This window comes from Amia ocellicauda, chromosome 10 (genome assembly GCF_036373705.1).
Source record: "Amia ocellicauda isolate fAmiCal2 chromosome 10, fAmiCal2.hap1, whole genome shotgun sequence".
Taxonomy (NCBI): Eukaryota; Metazoa; Chordata; class Actinopteri; order Amiiformes; family Amiidae; genus Amia; species Amia ocellicauda.
The window spans coordinates 9405165-9425714 of NC_089859.1; the positions used below are offsets into that span (position 1 = coordinate 9405165).

A 20550-nucleotide genomic window follows, 5' to 3' on the forward strand; every position below is an offset into this window, starting at 1 on the left:
TACAGGCAGAGTGCAGCACGGTCAGCTAGCTGCAATGCCAGTCTGTCTTCCCTGCCCTTGCAGTTTGCTTGTTTCCACACCTCAGCTATGCATTAACATTATGATGCAAGAGCCCTGGACACAGAACATGCTACTAGGTGCGTTTACCCTGCCATTTCTGATCTGGATCAAATGCATCGGAACATTTGATCACAATCAGTTGTGTTGTGTTTACACTGCACATTATAATTCACATTATAACCCCAGTGGAGCCATGTTGAGTTTGTTTTATTTTAATTATGGATTCAGACAAAGAAAATGTAGAAATGTTATTATTCTTACATTTAGGTTGTTCCTAGTTTGCGTGGTTAAACTTAATTAGGGCATAGGGTTATGATTTGGGAACACATTGAGTACCGGGTTGTGAGTAGCTTTAATATATGGTGTTGACTAGGTTGGAGTTCACGTTATTGTTTGGCCTAATAATGGGATATATATAACACTATGACAACCCAAAATAATTCCTAATTGTCAATGTCAAAATATAAGTTGGTAAATTATACTGTATTTGTTACGTATCTTTGTGATGATTTGCATTTTAAAATAAAAAAGGAAAGTCAGAAAAAAAATGCAATTAAATGTGTAAATATATAATATTTCATAGTTTCCCATTAAAATACATTTGTGGTGCAAATGGTTTATGATATGACAAAATCTCCTGGACTACATGCCAGAGTTGGCAGCTTTATACATAAACATCTGTAATAAAATAAAATCTATAAAAACAATTGTGAATAATCTGAGATCTGTACATAATGTTTATAATATTTTCCAGCTGTAATTGTCCAGCTGTTTAAAATTGTTATTTAAACCAGATACATAGAAAATATCCTATCTATGTCTATCCTTCCTGAAAGGCATTGCAGATATGTTGATATTCTGACCAAAAGCATTTAAAAAAGGCAAAACGAATATATCTATATCGAATCGGCATGCTTTATCGTCTTATTTCGAAATAAGACAATGCGTCATTGAGGAATTGTACGTGCACATTTGAGGGCACTGCATCTGCACATGTCACTCTGTTTATCTTACACATGTGCGTCCACGCCTGCCATCATTCACTGGACACGTCATTTCTGGTCACATGACATTGTTCCAAGATGGCTGCTGAGAACCTTCCCAGCGAGTTTGATGTGGTGATACTTGGAACAGGTAAGAAAGGCTTTAAAACTGTGGGATTTGTGTTGAAGGTGGACGGGTGCAGTGCTGAGAAGGCAAGGGTCAGGCCGATTTGACTATATCCATATTTTATGCCCCATATGAGCAGTCGTACTGACTGGAGCCTAGTGAGGAAGGCACTGTGGAATGACTAATGCTAATATACACAGGTTTACTTGTTTTTAATGTACGCAAACATTCCGATTCAGATATTAATGTTACGAATATACTGTTTTAAAATTGTTGTAATGTCAAATTTTTTTGGGGATGTTATTTTCCATACTTGATCTATTCAGTCTGCAGCTCATGTTTACCTAGGCTGTAGCCCATAGACATGGTCAGCATGTTAGCACCTGTCGTTAATGATTGAATCCATAGTTTGAGATTATTTTAGTGATTAAAATATTTAAATTAGATTTGTGTTGCGCCGACCTAACCTCCAACAGCTCATTCACTGCGTATAGGCTACATTTAACGCAAAGTGAAATGTGTATATCCTGATATACAATGGCACAGTAACTGTGTTGTTGTTGTGTTTTTCATTCTTTCTTTCTTGCTTCACAATTTTTCATAATTCCCTCAGGGCTATAATCAGATGCTGAAAAACAAATGTAGAGATTAAGGAAGGTGCGGCTCAGACAAACGGTTGTGCACGTCCCAAAACAGATTGAAAACTGCTGCAGTGGCGAGACAAACTTAATGAGGCAGTATGATTAAAGATTGCTTTTTGGTGATTTCTGTGGATGATTGAGTGACATTTTTTAATATACTTTGTCCTATTCTTTTATCTGTAAAAAACAACAACAGACACACAATTGGTAGCCTGCGTATGGATTGCATGCTTCTGTTAGGCTGATTCCTTTTACCATCTGATGAAAGTTTCTTGTGTATAAATTGTATTCTGTGCCAAGAATGCTGATCTGGCAGTTAAAACTCAACTCAGAATGATGGATGGTGAGATTCTGCAGCTCAAGGACTGTTTATGTCATTTGGGTTAGTATGAAGTACTAAAACAATTTATATCTGTATAAATACACTGGCTTAACTTTTTTTGAAGACTTTTTGTCTTTCTAAATTTATGCTTGAACTTGTAGGAGTTGAATGAAATGGAGGATTAGCCTAATATTTGTAACATTACCTTTGATCTATAAACCTTCTGTCTGTTAAACATTTTCGGTTAAGAGTATAAAAACAAAATGTAGGCTAAAATGTACAAGTGACATCAATAACAGCCCACATACTTCATAGCTCTGCTAAATGTCAGAAGTCATCATGGGATTTTTGTTTCAGGATGTTGAATAGACTGAAAGACCTTTTTGTGGGTTTCCTATCTTTAACATACTAAAAGGCAATGCTATCGTTTAATATAAGATTTTAGAGATATAGTTTTGTTTACCTTCAATATCGGGCATATTTTTCAACCCTTAACACTAAAAGTCGATTATACTAGATTTCATTACCTCTCCAGACATTGTGGTTATAAGCTTGGAAGATTTGACGTGCACTGACTCGTGTGGTTTCTCAACTTGGCTTTCATGCCTCTCCATGTATTCATAAAATCTTTATCTTGAGTTCTGCTTTAAAAAAAAAACAAAAAAACATTCATCAATCTCTTTAGACAGTCTCACAACATTGTTTCTTAACCTTATCATCATGTTCAAAACTTGTTTGTATAACCCCTTCTTTGGAAAGTTTAATCTTGCTTTTTCTGTATTAGGTTAATTATTACTCTGGTACTTTCACAGTTACTTCTGCACTGATGCTTGTAACTTAAATGTGTTTAGATTTTTCAGGCACTGTGTCAAGAGAGGATTTTCTTTTCCCCCATTAGATGCAAGTCTTAATTTCTTACTTAAGTTAAGACTTTGAGCTATCCATTACAACTTTTGGACACTATTCTCTTTTAACTAAGTTATTCTCTTCACTTTGTGACATTGTGTTTTATAGTGGTCATTGATTCCTTAGTGCTGGCAATACACTTTTGTCTAAAACGTCACAATACATAGTGTTTGTCATTGTTCCCTTCATAGCAATCACCAGGCATATTCCAAACCGTGAGAAACATGCCCACAGTTAACACTGTGGTCTCTTTATTTAACCACCAGAACAATGCACTGCCACTCAAAGCTTCCCCGGGTCTGCTGCCACATTCACACTCTCCCGATGGCAGCAAACAATGTACAGTGGTACCCATTACCCAGCAGAATGAATCCTGACTGCTCTGTATCCCATGTTTGATGGTTTAGACATCTCCTCGTGTGATCATTGGTTTGTGGTCATCTGCCCAGCCCATGCCTTGTAGACTATATGTTATTACACTTTTTTGTTTTGTTTTTTAGGAAAATTTATTTTGCTCTTTGTTTCTGTCTGATATTTTTGGTCTACCAATTCATACTTTATCATGTTATTTTACTTTTGTTACACTGAATGTTTTTTCTAATGTTTCTATTTATAGAGATCATTTTAGAAAAGACAGTTGTTAATGTCATTATTTAAGTAATCTTCATTTAATTTTCCTTTTGTAGTGTTCAAATAAAAAAAAAAGGCTTGTTATTGATTACATTTCCTGTGAATTTTGCAGAACCTTCGTTAAGATACAATTAATGTTTGACTGCTGGACAACACAGCAACACTGTTAGACAGTCTTATTTTAATCAACTATAAATAAAATGGGTTAATATTGTAGAATCTGCACTATACTTGTTAAAACAAAGCATTATTTACACAAATGGAGAGAACAAGTGAAATATTTCCCATGAAAAAACAGTGCAGCTGGCTCAGCTAATTGAAAGCATGTTCAACATGGGATTTGGATATATTGCCATGGGAAATTCTTATATGTGGTGTATTCTCAGATTTTCATAACTGTACTGAAATTTGTTTTTCTGCTTGATATGTTTTTGATACTGTAAAATCGAAATAATTTGGTTTCATGATCACAAAAAGGCAGTCGAAACAAAGGACACTGGCTTGGCCATTAGAGAAGAGAGAAAATGTTATACGTACCTGCAAATAGATAATAGCGTTATGATTCCCAGGCTGATATAGGTCCTCTCTGATTGTCATTTAGATGAGAGGTGCCTGCATTTGGGCCTTTCCCATTTGGATATTATAACACAATCCCAAATAATGCTGTTTTAAATTTATTTTCATGTGACATATAAAATGTGCCCCACACTATACAAAAAAACCCATAATAATCAACATGATTTTGCTAATGCATTTTCTCATTTACATATCTCAATCAGATAAGCTAATGCATTTCCTACTGCATTCCTATGGGCATTACAGGAATTTAGCATATTGCTGTGTTCCAGACTGCTACACATGCTGTGATATGCAAAGATTACCAAACAAAATTGAAAAAAATAATTAAAATAACTAAAATATGTTTCTCTTTGTCCATATTTCATACATTACTTTATTATTAGTGGGTTTACATTACAGATGATTAGTAAATTAAAGTAAATTGATCAGTTTCTTTGGGAATAGATTGCATAATGTTTTACATTAATGGATAAACTGGTGTTCATAAAACGATGCAGTTAAGTCTGCAGACCCAGGAGCCTTGTGGGAATGGATTGCATTGCACTGACACTGGAAGTGTGAAATCTGTCTGAATGGAGGCATATTTATAGCTGTCTTGGTTCCAGTTGCAGTGTAGAGCTATTGGTCTGTGCATCTCGGGTAGCCTAGATAGGCTGCCTGCATTTGCCCTGCAGTTCGCCATGGAATCTGATGTCAGACATCATTTTGCCAAGGGGAACATGGTGAGAGGGAGTTTAAAAAAAAATCTAATTGACACTCTCAAGTAATGCTCTTTACTTTGAACCTCTTCACTAATCAGTTTTGTCTTAAAAGTACTAGTGTATACGAAGTAGTGAGACCGAGTGAGCTCCTAATTTAATCACTAGTTGACATGGATTGTAAGGTGTTCTAGTCATGTTATGAAAAAAATATGTTTAGTAAATTACGAGACCCTGAATCTAGCATTAAAGACACCTAAAACTGTTCTTGCATGCTGCAGTTCAAGGTGACCAAGCAGTGACCTGATTTTTTTTTTTTTACTATTTCACATAGAAATAAGGGCAGCTTAAGTTAGAAATACTCTCTGATGCTGGGCAATGCAGATGAAATATTTTTTGCCTTTGCTATAAGGGACGTTTTTCTACATGATTGATAGTGTGCAAATGAATATTTTTGTCCTGCTTTAGGTTTTACTTGTGCAATCGCTATTAACAGCTGGTCCCCTGGCTGGATGTGACATGCTGTACTAGTGCTATTTCTATCTTGCCGATTCTGTGTCAAGGTAGCCAGGGTTGTCAGACAGCATGTTTCCAAGTTTGCCTGCATGCGTGTGAACAGAGATATGGACGGGGAACAGTTGTTTATGAATATCGTGGGTCCTAATGATATCTTCTTTCCATCTGGTGAGCCCTGATCTTTCAGTTGACCTCAGCAGTGGGAACAGCTCCGGGAGCCCTGGGCCGGAGCGCGGAGTTGCTCTCTGTCAGATCGCCTCACACTGGCTAGCGCCACTGACTGAGCAGTGCAGGGAATTAGCAGGAAATGCCAGATGAATGTGAATAATTTTGCTACGTAGGTCAAGCATGGCCAAAAAATAAAGATCCAGATAATTTTGCATTGGCTTTGAAGGTTATTTAACTAGGCTGCGTCATAGCCTAGAGATCTTAGATGTACTTATTCTTTCCTCAGTGGAGGAGTTAAAAAGCAAAGTGCAATAGTACTGTTTCCTGTTTAAAAACCTTCCTCCTGTGCGACTCACACCCTAGAGCCAGTGAAAGGTTATAGCTCCATTTATAGGAAGTGTAACATAAGGTGTTCCGCATTAGGACTACAAAATATAGTTTTGCAATTGCATTGGGGGGGATATTTTTGATTAAGGTGATAATGGAGATGAAATCTGTTTCTGCAGAACAAAGCAGGTTTTGATCCCAGATCACCACGGTTAAATGTATTAACCTGCCAAGCTCTTTTAGCCCCCTCCTTTTACCCTCAATAAAAAAAAAAAAATCTTCCATTTCAATGAGTTAAGGCAACAGTCAAGGTTTTGCTTGCTGTCAGTTGAGATGAATCGCCTGCAAGTCTAACTTGTCTCAACCTCCAAGCCGGTCTTGTCAGGGACACAATGAAGGGGGGAAGAAGAAAGCGTATATTATGATAAGATAGAGGGACATTGGTTTCTGACAGGTCATACGCACTGTACAGTGTGCTTTATTAAGACTTCTTTTAATGCTGGTTTATGGTGTTCAAGGAGTGCTAAATCTGCCTGCAATCCTTATTTATGTGGCTATAGTTGATTTACGACTTTATTTTAATTACCTATTGAAATGCAACCCTCAAGCAGCTTTAGTGTTCCACAAAATATGATTCAAAAGGACATCTTTCCAGAAATCAGGGACAGAACTTATAAATCTGGGCTGTCCCTCACCACTGAGGGATATGAAGAGGACCATATGCTATTTGTACTTTTCCAGTCAGGAAGTTTATCTGTACTTTCTTTGAAGGTCTCAAGCTTGGCCCATGGCCCTCCCTCAGACATGTTTTTTTTTGTTTAGTTTTTTGGGACAATTCTTTCCAGCTCACAAATCAGGTCATGGAATATTATTCATTACATTTCAGAGACGATTACTCATACTGAAAAAACCAAATATGTTAATACAATTGTAAAAATTCTGACTCTTTTCATTTTTCATCACAAACTACAGTAATTGCCACATCACTTTTAAGGTGGACTAAGTACATAAAGAGGCAATTTTAACTTGATTGCTTCTGAAGCTATGTAGTCAGTCATGCAGTTATCAGCAGGAGATTATGCTGGTAATGCAGCAAAGGAAATAACTTTGTTGGCTTTAACAAAATAATTCCCTTTTCAAGGAGAGGGATAACTATATTCTTATAGCATCTCCTATCCGAGGACTGCTATGGTTCCTTAATTTCTCATATAAAACATGATAATCAATATGAATTCTACATCTGTTGGCCTCGTATTGTTGTCAACATCATTGACATACTTCAGTCACTTTGTAGCAGTTCCAAGTAACTTGAGTTTACATTTTATGTAATACAATAATACACAAAAAAGGTTGGATGTATGTGTTGGAGCTCTACGCTGAGTTTGTTGACACTTGTTTCAGCAGTTATGTGATTTCTTCTCATGTCCATAGAAAATGATATGCTGATGAAGTGATTGCATCTCTTCTCTCCTCAATGATCCAGAGTCACAGAGACTATATACCACAGCTTCATCTCGATGACAGCCTTCTTCAGATCAAGGACATGATGAAAGACTCCACATAACAATTAAATATCTAGTACAGGTTTTTGTTGTTGTTGTTGTTGTATTTTTAGAATCACGAAACACTTCTACAACAAGACTTTCTTGATTAACCAAGGGAGGAAATGGGTGTTGTCAAATGCTGCACTATATTTATTTTCAGTGTAGTACACTTAGTATCTCACCTGCAGCTCTAAAATTATAGGTGCATTATCACAATAAAGGAGCTTAAGAGCTTGTTTTCCTGTTATTTATTTGTTGAGGTCTTTAGCGTTATGCTCTTTATTTGTTTTGTCACTGTAAACTATTGGTTTCTACTTCCATTATTTTGTCTTTAATTGTTTTAAGAATGAGGCCGCCGTGTGGAGTAGCGATTAGGGCTCTGGTCTCCTGAGCAGAAGGTCGTGGGGTCAGTCTCAGGTGGGGGACACTGCTGTTGTACCCTTGAGCAAGGTACTGTACCTAGATTGCTCCAGTAAAATCCCAGCTGTATGAATGGGTAATTGTATGTAAAAATAATATGATATATTGTAACAATTGCAAGTCGCCCTGGATAAGGGAGTCTGCTTAGAAATGTAATAATAATTACCTCGGATCAACAGTACTCAGAATCATTGGATATTTACCTATGCATGTTTCACTCTTTCAATCTAGTGTAGTTTCTTATTTGCAGGGTACATTTTAGTTAGAAATGTGATGAGATTTTTTTTTGTAGTTCTCTCCAAATACATACACATTTAAGTATTGATTTGTTGGTTATTTGGTCTGAGTTGTCAATTTTATAGCCCTATAGGATAGCCCTGTTGTTCTGAATATATTAGTGATGTAATGATTTAGCCTAATTGTTTAAATGTACTGTTTATCTTATGAATTGGTGCACTGTAACCTGTGTTTTTGTATATTTCTTGAACGTGCTCCTTTATGCTTGTGAATCACTTTGCCTTGTTTCCAGCTGCATCTGAGCTTGAGTTCAACAATCCTCTTTCCCCCTTTCATGTGGCTGCAGTTAGTCAGCTGATGTTTCAACCTGCGGGCTACCAGAACTTGTGTTACCAGATGTTTACAACAGTGTTCAAAGGGCATCTCTTGTCTACATTTTAAAATACATCTTTCTTATATCAGCAAGGCTATTTCCTAGTTGTCACTTCTTGCTATAGTGCAACCTGAGCTGAGTGGTTTCCGTTGGTACTTAATTCAGTCTGGTAGCGTACAAGTCAGAGCACAGGTCATTTTCATTTGCTCCCGAGGCTCAGAGAAATGAATGGTAATGATTTCTAATGGTGTATTTCGAAATATGCTATTGTTTTTATCCTCCAGTCTGGAAAGTATTTTTCATGTGCCTGCAATCTGTTTAGGTACTTTGTTTAACATGTTCTTCAGAAGCTAATTTAGCTTCTGAATATTGCATAGTTTTCAATTTTAACTGTTCCTTTTTCTTCTCTTAATTTTCAGTTTTAAACTAATTTCACTTTCTTGGTCTTCAGTACATTCCCAAATTAACCAAATATGAACTAATATTTTTTGTATTATAGCATATCGGTATATTATTGAGATGTTTTGTCTACACTAGTTAATAGTTAGTTCACTTCTGTTAAAGTGCATGTTTACTTGAAATCAATTTCAAGGAATAATATTATACTTTCAACTCTAGACATTAAAAAAAAAAAAAATCCTGAGCACAGAAAATCACTAACTACCCTATGCAATTCACCTTACCACCCCTTACTTTCAGTGTGTTTAATACAAAGCATGACAAAAGCCGTGGATTGACACAGATCTGAAGTGAGTGAGCTGCACCATTAGCTACCACAATCTTGGAGCATGCAGTACAGCCTTTCCCTAATAGTAAAGCAATAAAACCTGTGACATCTTGTATGAGCATTTTTGCTGTTTTGTTAATGTAACAATCCATCTCTTCTGCTTTTCAAGTGCCTGTGGATTAAATGGCTTCCATTAGCAATTACAGTATTATGGAGCACTGTCAAGGACTGCTCTCTGTGCTCAATGTTCATTCCCCCTTACTTTCAGCACAGGCATCCCCTCCCCAACTGAAGAGCTTGTTAAATTATATTTGACTGATGCAGTATGTTGGTGGCAGTGCCCATCTCTAATACAGAGAAGCATGGTAAATGCTATCTTCTGGTACATATTATATAAACCAAGAGCAACAAAAAATACATGACTTTGAAGTCAACCATTTATACACCCTGTAAAAATAAGCTTAAATTAAGATATAATTTGAGTGAATCATGCAAAATATATACCAGTCTAGGCTAGTTTCTATTGTCCTTTTCACTTCTGATCGTTAAAATGACACTGCCGAGTTCTTTGGCACGAGGATCTGACTGTATAAAATACCACTTGATTGAGTAGTGTTATTTTTATTTCATATTCTCAACATAATCTCAACTGGATAATATCCCACTGTGTCTTCTATCACATTTGGCATCTGGTGCTGAGTTTGTCCTTTTCATGTGTTTTACAGGAACCCCCAGTGCAATGCATAATTGTTGTCTCCTGCAGAAACCCAAGAGGCTCGGAGTGGCATTTCTAATCAGAAATGTTACTGTATTATTTAAAAAAAACAAAATGGTACCAACAGTCTTGCATTTGGGTGGAGCTAATTTCTATCCAACAGTGATCAGTTCATTTTCTGATAAACACAAAGTCATTAAAAACCTTTGTCCACAAAAGCTTAATATTTTGCAGAATTTTATATTTTTTTCCTTTCATTGCTAGAAACACTAGTCAGTTGTTTTTGTTTTTTGGTTGGACGGTTGGTGGATGAACTTTGAAGTTTGAACTTTAACTGTTTTGACATTGGGGGTAAATGCACAATACAACCTGAGATATTAAGAAAGAGAAAAGGTCTTGGTACTTCAGCAGATTATTTGCTCTTGGTTCCTATTTGTGTGAAGCACTGGTCTCTGTACTGGTACCTGAATAGATTCAGAAAGGATCCACAATATTTGTTAACTCAGCTGTTTGTGTGCTTTGGAATCCAAAGTCAACTTTCTCTGACTTTTATTAATGTAATTGGTCTTTATTACTGTATTTTGTACTTTGATGACAACACTTTGTAATTAATACCTTTCATGGTTTATAGTGTATACTCTTTTGTCTCAGTGATCTTAAGAAGCAGGATGTTACAATATAATGCAGTAAAAATACAAATACACATACAGTAGATTTAAAACCTTAAATTTAATCCATGAAACTTTGTCCAAAGAGCTATAAGATTAAGTGTTGAAGGCTTCCTTTGTGAGTTTGAATCTATTTTATTCTTTAAAAAGAACATAATTGTACATGTATAGTATATATGAGCAAGAAGGATTGGTGTGAATTCTCTAGTATTAACTCCCTCTCACTACACTTTGCATTAAAATTAAGAGAAACTTTCTAAACGCTTTGTGAATAACATCACCCGGAGCGAATCGCAATTAACTGATTAACATAAACGTTCATTTTACTGGATGCGTAAGTTTCATTCTGTTAGGCTTTTACGGCCATACGGTCCCTTGTCCCTGAATGAAGGCTGACTTCAGACAGGAGACAGGCAGCCTGTGTTTGCTCTCCTTGTTTTGTATTTTGATCCAATATCATTAAGAAATAAAATAAAATCCGTTGCCCTTTTGTGTCCTGCGAACTGCAGCTGTCCGTGCCTGGCTATTAACCTAACAATGAATGCGAGCTCTCTGACTGAAGTGCCTTCACTGCCTGCACTCAGCTAAAGGGCTGAGCTTGTTTCCTTTGATGCTGTCCAACAGCTTACCCCAGCTATAAATAACACATGAAATGACTTTCAAGGTAGAGAGATAGAATCCATTTTGGAATGTTCTATGAAATGAAGAGTGATTTATGATTTCATACAATTCCTGCTGAAAGCATTTCAGGCTTTGCTCGGTCATCAAAGTCCTGCCAACCCAATCTATTATTTATTGTATAGTATGTCTAGTGCAGAGTGAGTATTTTATGGTAGGTAATGTTTGTCTTTAGCAAACATGATGTGGAAAAATCAATACCAGATACAATAAACAGCATTAGGGGATTATTTACACTTTTCAACATTTTCAAAATTGTGCACAGAGATAGAAATGACCTTTTTTCCCAGGGACCTGATTGAGACAGAGCAGAGTTGCAGTCAATCAATTATTAATTACATTTTTACCACTAGGTACTGCATCTGGAGAAGTAAGGTAGACATTCTGCTGTGATGTATCGCAGTATGGAGCAGTGTGACATGTGAGGTTAGAGCAAGTGACATGATGTCTATCATATCTGAGCATACATTTGGTTCTCTGTTACTTGTATCACAGTGCACTGGTGTAGTTGACTTTCAAAGCAGGAGAATGTGTCACTCCAGGCAGGTTTAATTTCTTAATTCTCCAGGACTGCAGAAGATGCAGCAAAATAGAACTCTTATCTCTCAGTGAGACAGCTGCTTCAGCTAAATTCACTTCCTTGTTAGTTACCTTGGATGTCATAATTTAGTGGTAGGGAGACCATTGAACAGTATGATCATAAGAATAAATCATTTTTCTATTCTGCATTCAAGATGTATCTATACAAGGCCAGATTAAGCTATAATAACATGAGAGTGACTTGTACAGTGGGATGAGTTTTAAAGGTCTTAAGGATATCCATCTGAAAAAAGCCTACATATTTTACTTTCCTATTATGTTTACACATCCCACTGAAGGGAATGTTTTTATGACTTATGAATGTGCAAGTGAATCTTCCCCAATCCTTTATTTAGGGTATGTCTTGTGAAATATGGACCATGGACTTACGGCTGTGCCGGAAAACAGTATACCGCCTCACCATGGTGTCATGCCCTCACTGCGTTGAAAAATAATTTATCGTCAATTCAATACCGGCCTTATTAAAAAATTTTTTTGTTGCTGCTCTGTGGCGTGGCAGATCTGGGTTTGAATCCCACTGTGGCCACTGCATGAGCAAGTGCCTGTAACACCAGACAATTCATTAGGTCATTTTTAAATATTATAATCAGCTATTTTTTATCATTGTGGGCTATTTTTGTTTTGTTTTAGTATTCAGTATCGTTATGCTAGAAGTGTGTTTGTCACACGCATATCAAGCATTTCACCCCCACCCCCTTGTGCACACCAGCCGCGCGCTCAAAAGATATGCGTTATGCACTAAAAAATTGTGAGATTAAAGAGTTGAAAAGACTACAACTGCAGTGGGTAACTGTAGGATTTAATTAAAGGCTGTTTTGTAATCATTGTAGGACATTAAAAAGTATTCGATCTAAATTAAAACAATTAGTGATCAGGCTTTATTTATGTGGCTACTGAATTGAATAGTTACTGTATCTGTTATTTATGATTTATTAATAGCTCTATTGGGGTTTTATTTATGTGATTTGTATGTCAATACGAATCTGTAATTTATGATTTATTATAGCTCTATTTGTTTTTAGCACAGCTTAAGTAGTGATGTCCAAAAGAGAACTTGTTGATGACAATCTTTTGTCTGTGACCTTATTGATTGTTATTAAAATCTTGTGATGAAAAGTGCATAATAAATTGACAGCCCAGCTTACGCACAACATTGTGACAACGTTGCTAAAACGTTGTGGCAACATTTTGAGTTAGCGGGGAGGTACCTTAGGTTCCATTTATATTTTGTTTTTAAAACTTTGGTGCGATCGTCTTTAAAGCCAGACAGTCCTGTTGTGTTATGTTCAGTTATGTTGTCCACACACAACATAACTGAAAGCACACGTTTGTAACACTTGAAAACAAGAACATCATTCAAACAAATTCACTTTAGTTCTTTAAAATATGTATTTGAATCTAAAAAGTCTACGTCAAATGCTCCTTTTAAAGTCAGGATTTTAAGTCATAACACTTAAATCAGTTTACAATGTAATTTGCACATTGTTCTTTTAAATCTTTAAATTATTGTGTTTGTTGTCTATTTATTAATATTAACTTTTTTGTATTTGTGTAGCAACTAGTGCTACTGTTTGATTGAACAATAAAACAGAAGAGTCCTCCTACTTTTTCAGAATAATGTATCAAAGCCACGTCCCCCCTCCCCCCCACGGCAATACCAAAAATCTGTCACTGGCACAGTCCTACATGGACTATGATATGTCACTTCTGTGTGTTAATAGCGCTCAATGTCATCCACCAAGTCCTTATCTAGTTGTTTTTGCTGAGGCATATTGGGATAGGCTTACTATTAGTAGTAGTACTAACTAATCTAATGGTAATCTAGAAATGGACTAGGAGAAGGCATACGAGGAATATAACTGAATACTTCAAATGAATCCTATACTCTCAGAATACTGAAATATAATTTCAGAATATACCTGGAAAAGACAGATTACATATACTAAAGTAATCCTTTTAGCCTGTAGAGTATTGTAGCATACCTCTCACATACTCTGCCCAGCTGTTTTATCTTTTAACTTTGTACATTGAAAGAGAATCTTAAATCTCATTTAGAGAACATGTTTTTAATCAAGTTTTACATTTTGTGGCCCTATTTTGAATTGTGTATTTCCTGTGCGAATTGTATATTTCTTGAAAATAGCCTAGCTCCAGTTTCTTATCTCACAAAATATTTCTCATTAACTGTTAAAAGTGCATGCAGTCTTTGATGCCCATTTTTGCCCATTCACCTTTCGACAGTGAAATGTGATTATAGTTATACATGACACCGAGATGCTTCCTGTTGAATTGAACCCATTGCAGAATGCACAATCCAAATAATCGAATCATGATACACACATCTGTTTTTATTTTTTTATATATTTATTTTTAATTAATTCTAGGTCTTCCAGAATCTATCATTGCAGCTGCATGTTCCAGAATTGGCCAAAGGGTTTTGCATGTTGACAGGTATGTCTGTTTATTTACAATAGCATCAGTATATTTTAATTTCTCAGTACTGAGCATGTCCAATGTATTATCTGTTGCCTTGCTACAGTGGAATATCGGTAAGCATCATATTGAGAGAAGATTCAGAATAATACTTTCTGTTCAACACTTTTGACAGTGTTCTGAATTGCAGCTTGATTATTTATTTCTGTTATATACAGCAAAAACGGTTTTTAAATATCCTTAGAGACATAATGTACTGTCATATATAAACACATCTGATACCGGCGGTAACAACCATACTTCATTACATAATTATTTCTGTACGCAGCTGCTTACATAAACTAAATTACATACTTACCTTACAGCAGCCGTCTTGCCCATAGCTCTGCCTCTGGTTGCCCATTGATAATATCTGGAGAGGGCAAGTTGAGTCTTGCTTCATGGGTGCACGTGAAGTGAAACAAGCAAACTTGCTTTTCTTCACAGTTAAATCAGGAGAGTAAAATAAAGTGTTTTTTTGTCTATTTATTATTTTTGTCTAATTTTACACAACACGACCAGTGTGAAACTTCCATAGGAAGTACTGTATTCAAATTATCATTATCATTATTATTATTATTATTATTATTATTATTATTATTATTATGTGGAATTTCACACCTTGACGCAATGCTATAGATTGATAAAACCAATGAGCAACTCTTTTCACCATTGATGCTTTATACTTTTTATATTACAGGAGAACATATTATGCAGGAAACTGGGCCAGTTTTACATTTTCAGGATTACTTTCTTGGATTGAAGATTACAAGGTAATTTGTTTACACTTGATGATTAGTTCTTCCTATAACAAGTTTATTTTGTAGTACTAAATAAGCTGTTGTTTTTATTTTCAGTCACTTACTTTCTTCCATGGATATAAATTGAAGAATTTCCAAAGCCACATTATACTGAACTTGAACCAATCAAAATAACACTAGACATTTGACACAATATAAATGTTATGTGTAAACAGATTAAAAATGAAAATGTGATTTTGTGAAATAGATTTTTTTAACAGCTGAAAACAGTATTAAAACAAAAGATTTACTCTGAATGCAAGTGTGCTGACATTAATAGCAAAAGCTTAAAGATATGATACCTACCTATTCTTAAGCAATGTTGTAGATTAAATTAATACATGTGAAACTATATATAATTACTATAACTCTAAAGTCCCTGTTTTAACTTTTTTTTTGATCGAAGAAAAATATATTTTTAAAAACATTCATCTCATTAAAATGCACTTAATAAAATGCAACATGTAGATGTATTATTAAATATATTTTTTTTTACCCCATAGATCAATTTAAGCTTCTTTAGGTTTTGTTTAGTAAATACAATTCAAGAAATATGCTAATACACACACACACACACACACACACACACACACACACACACACACACACACACACATTCGTGCTTCTAAATTGTTAGAAGTGGTTTAAAAAGAGCAGCTTTCTGTCTCATCAATGTCCACTGGAGATAAATCACCGATGTCTTCAACTTGACTGTTACTCCTGCTGTTATACCTGCAGCTACTTTTTCTTCCTTCTCATCCATCATAGCACCAAAACATTTTGCTTGCAATCATCTTGTGCTTATTTTGTTAAATGTGTGTGGGTTTTTGTGGAGGTTTTTAAAGTGTATTTAAAACTATACTACCCCCTCATTATATCGCTGGTGTTGGGGTCCAATAAATAAATTGCAATATATATTGAAGGTCCGCGATGCAAAGAAAAAGTAACAAATACTGTAAACCGACATTAGTTTAATTGCAGGCCTCAGAAATTATAAACAGGGCAGCAATATATCTAGAAACACAGAAATGATTAGGATGCTAAAACAATAGTGTAACTCTTTCTTTAAATTATGCATTATTGCTTTAAAGATGAAAATATGTAATCACTAAATACAGTAAAATATGGCAAACCATAAAAGTACACATTGCACAGGCCTCCTACAATACAGGTAACAGTGGCCTATGCACTGTATATTATAACACAAAATTAGGTTTCTAAAAAATAATGGTTAATTCTATTCAGAGGCATGCATCCGCATCTTACCTATCAACCCGCAACCGCGCTATAACCAAATCAGTGATATAGTGGAGGGTGATATAACAAGGGAGTTGTGTATATGTGGTTATTATGCCTGTGCAGAATTAAGCAGCCTTTCCTAACATTATACCTGAATATTCCTTTTTTTCTAATCTGTTCAGTACGAAGTTGTTTGTTGATTTCAGAATGTGCCAAAAGGCTATTCAGCTATTATCATTAAAGCAACACAAAATAAGTATGATATAATATGATTACCCAATGGAAATTAAAGGACAGATTTATTTTCTAATCATCTGATGTATATGCTTCTATAGTGTCTTTTGTAATGCATCACTTTGTTACTGACACAGACCTCATGTATCATATATGACTGTAATTTCTTGTAATTAATTTAAACCCATTTGGAGAATTATTGACATGACAAATATAGATCAACAATGACTAGTATCTAGTGGGGGATGATCTTAAAGATACAGAGATTACCTTTCAGAATTAAGTACTCTGAGACGATCAGTTGATGAACTAACATATTAAAAAGTATTTTCTGAATACTCTGTGGCAATTAATAACTTGTAAAAGTTACCATATATTGATAGATATTTTTGTTAAATGTGGAAATGTAAAGTACATATTATCATCAAGGCCTACTTTAGAGATATTTTGGAGATCAACACAACAGCTTAATCAACGTTTGTTGTAAAGCTACATTTTCCACTACTGAAGAAAGAGTGCTTTTCCTGAGCTGTTTATTTCGATATTTATACATGCCAAATTGAACAAGTTATCGCAACTGAGATGGGGTGTATCCTACAAGAGAAAGAGATGTGCATTTGATATATATATATCACACACAGACATATATATATATATATATATATATATATAATGTACAGTACTGTGCAAAAGTTTTAGGCAGGTTTGAAAAAATGCTGTAAAGTAAGAATGCTTTCAAAGATAGACATGTTAATAGATTATATTTATAAATTAACTAAATGCAAACTGAGTGAACAGAATAAAAATCTAAATCTAATCCATATTTGGTGTGACCATCCTTTGTCTTCAAAAACAGCATTAATTCTTCTAGGTACACGTGCACAAAGTCAGGGATTATACCAAACGGGTGCTAATGATCATCAATTCAATATGTAGGTTGAAACACAATCATTAACTGAAACTGAAACAGCTGTGTATGAGGAATAAACCTGTGTGAGGAACAGCCAAACTCCAAACAGTTGAGTTCCTTCAAAAACTGTGTGCAAGTGTACCTAGAAGAAGGCAAAGTGTGGTCATGCCAAATATGGATTAGATTTAGATTTTTCTTCTGTTCACTCACTTTGCATTTAGTTAATTTATAAATATAATCTATTAACGTGTCTATTTTTGAAAGCATTCTTACTTTACATAATTTTTTCACACCTGCCTAAAACTTCTGCACAGTACTGTCTGTGTATGTGTGTGTGTGTATATATATATATATATAAAAAGAAATTGTTGTTGGTATAATTCAAGCTTTACTTGTTCATTGAGATGTACCTACACAACAAATATATATACACAATAAAACCATAACCAGAATGTTTTATTTTTAATTATTCTGCTTTATTGTAGGAAAAAATAAACGGACAAATAATATTTTTTCCCTAGATTTTACAGATTATTGAAATGATCAAAATACATTTAATTAAACTAAGGGCTAGAAATAAAAATAAAATAAAATGTTTTGATTTATAGAAGAAAGTGTTTTCTGTTTGTGTTGGGCCAGCCTAATATAGTTGGCCCTTGGTTACCTTCAGATAACTTAATCATATCCTCCTGTCAACTTTCACCAGACGTTTGGCCAACCTCGGCATGCTTACTGGGTAGTTGCCAACTAATTCTTTCAGTCCTAGTGCATAATGAAAAATCGTATTTTGTTTGTCATGCAACAATACAACAATTTATCTCCAGTGATTTCCTGTTTATTAATATTTTGTAACGGTTGTTTCAATGGGGCCACATTCTTCTCATTTGACGTGGCAATGGCTACATATTAAACTGGGTAAAAGCGAAGATAAATGACACATTGATTAGGCCATTTCTGCGGTTATAGCTCTTAAGAGAAGTAAAGTGAGAGAAATTATTTATGTGCTGTACAGCCAACATGATGCAGACGTAATGTAATATGAACATTAGGCTTAATGTTGCTGTCTGACAAATGTAATTGACATGGCAATATTACTTGGGTGTGATGCACACAGGATAAGGCACATCCTGTCTAATAAATGTATTAAGCCTTGTTTAATTTCTCTTGTTTCACGTGACAATGTTATGCATTTGAGGTGAGCAGTAGCACATCTGTCAATAACTAATTATGTTTAAAGCAGGGGGGAGAATGTACTGATGTCCCAAAGCCCGTCTTTTGTTGTTGTTTCTCTTCATCAGCAAGATGGCCACAGCACAGTTGAAGTCAAAGAATGGAGGGATAAGTTACAGGAAGGGGAGGAGGCAATTCTGTTGAACCCTGTGGATAAAGCCATCTCCAATGTGGAAGTCTTCTGCTATGCCAGGTATTGAAGATCTGATCTGAGGATGTCAGTGTATAACATTATGTATAGTAATTTCTTAACCTTAGATTAAGTTGCTTGAAGTTGTTGTTATTTCAGTCACTTCAGTTATTAGTCAAATGCAGTAAGTGTTAATTTATTCTCTGTATCTCTAGCTCTGTCCCTTAATTCCTACTTCACTTGCAGGTTGCAACTGAACTGACAATGGAGCTGTCAGTATGATTGATACTCTTGCTCAAGTGTTGGGGGAAAAAATCTTTGCTTTAAGGAGTTATGTCTAGTAAATCATAAATTATGTTCGTTACAGTGATTAAAAACAGAAAAACAACAAAAAAAGTTTAAAGTGTAGATTGAATACCTGTTTGATTAAATGAAGATTTAGTACCTCCTTAACTCTTCAACTGCTAGATGTATTTAACAAGTACAGTCTCTATCACAGATGCCTCCAAAATATATTGTATTGGTGTACATTAAAGACTTTACTTCACAATCCATGGTTAATACATATAGCTTGGTTACCAATAAAAGGGAAGACGTCTTATGCCTTTAATTTTGCTAAATACTAAGCCTGCCTTTGATTGTTCAATTTGATAGAATTATTATTAATGTAATGGCATGAGTGAGCAACTCTTTATCATTTGCAATATAAATATAAATAAATCGAGCATACCAATTTCCCCCCCCGAGTTGGGAAACCTGAAGAAAATTAAATCGCTATGAAATAAAATAGCTTTGTTTTTTTTTTTGACAGTGAGGAGTCTGAGGATGAGGAGAAGGAGGAATCACCCCCGCAGATATCACAGACCCCTGCAGAGCCAGAACAAGGGGAAGATCACCTGACCACCAGGGAAGACCACCCCTCAGAGACACTGGATAACATTGACCCACAGCCCCAACTCCAGGCCAAAGAACAAGGAGAACCTGTGGAGGAACACACTGCCACCAACAACAGTGATGCCGTACCTACTGAGCCTTTGGAAACGCCAGAAGCTGAGCAGACCAAACCAACTCCCAGCCAGCTACAGGACACTGAAGAGGGGAAGAGAAAACCGATTACCTACTCCAAAATCCTGAAAGAAGGCAGAAGGTTCAATATTGATCTGGTTTCGAAGGTATACCAGTAAAGCTCTCAAAGGTGATGGATCCCTGGTTTGAAGAGTTCAGATGTCCTTCTATTCTTACTTATCTTTCTCTCTCTCTCCCCCCCAGCTCCTATACTCGCGAGGTGCCTTGGTTGATCTCCTTATCAAGTCCAACGTCAGTAGATATGCAGAATTTAAAAACGTCACTAGAATTCTCACCTACCAGAATGGAAAGGTGCAACAGGTAATGTGAGCCGGATTTTCACAAAGTATGTTTAGCAAGACAGAAACTTTAATTGAAGCTAAATGTCGTTCACTTTAAACAGTTCAGTGGATTCATTAACCTGTAGAGAAATCTTAAATCAACTTTTTGGCAACAAAAGTGTATAATTATTTAGTCACTCCAGTGTTTCACGTTTGAATTATGCAGCAGTAAACAGGTTGTCTTCACACTGTTTTGTCTGTGCATGAACA

At 35.5% G+C, this 20550-nt stretch overlaps 1 protein-coding gene across 2 annotated transcripts in view; it reads left to right on the forward strand.

Annotated features, from left to right (window-relative positions):
- Nucleotides 1-1111: 1111 nt before the first annotated feature.
- Nucleotides 1112-20550, forward strand: part of chm (CHM Rab escort protein) — a 55904-nt gene continuing 36465 nt past the window's right edge. For both annotated transcript variants that reach the window (XM_066714919.1, XM_066714920.1), the window contains exons 1-6: nucleotides 1112-1194; nucleotides 14304-14370; nucleotides 15092-15164; nucleotides 18873-18997; nucleotides 19746-20106; nucleotides 20204-20320. In XM_066714919.1, coding sequence (XP_066571016.1) covers nucleotides 1143-1194; nucleotides 14304-14370; nucleotides 15092-15164; nucleotides 18873-18997; nucleotides 19746-20106; nucleotides 20204-20320 — 795 coding nt within the window. In that variant the 5' untranslated portion in view covers nucleotides 1112-1142. The remainder of the gene's footprint in view (nucleotides 1195-14303; nucleotides 14371-15091; nucleotides 15165-18872; nucleotides 18998-19745; nucleotides 20107-20203; nucleotides 20321-20550) is intronic.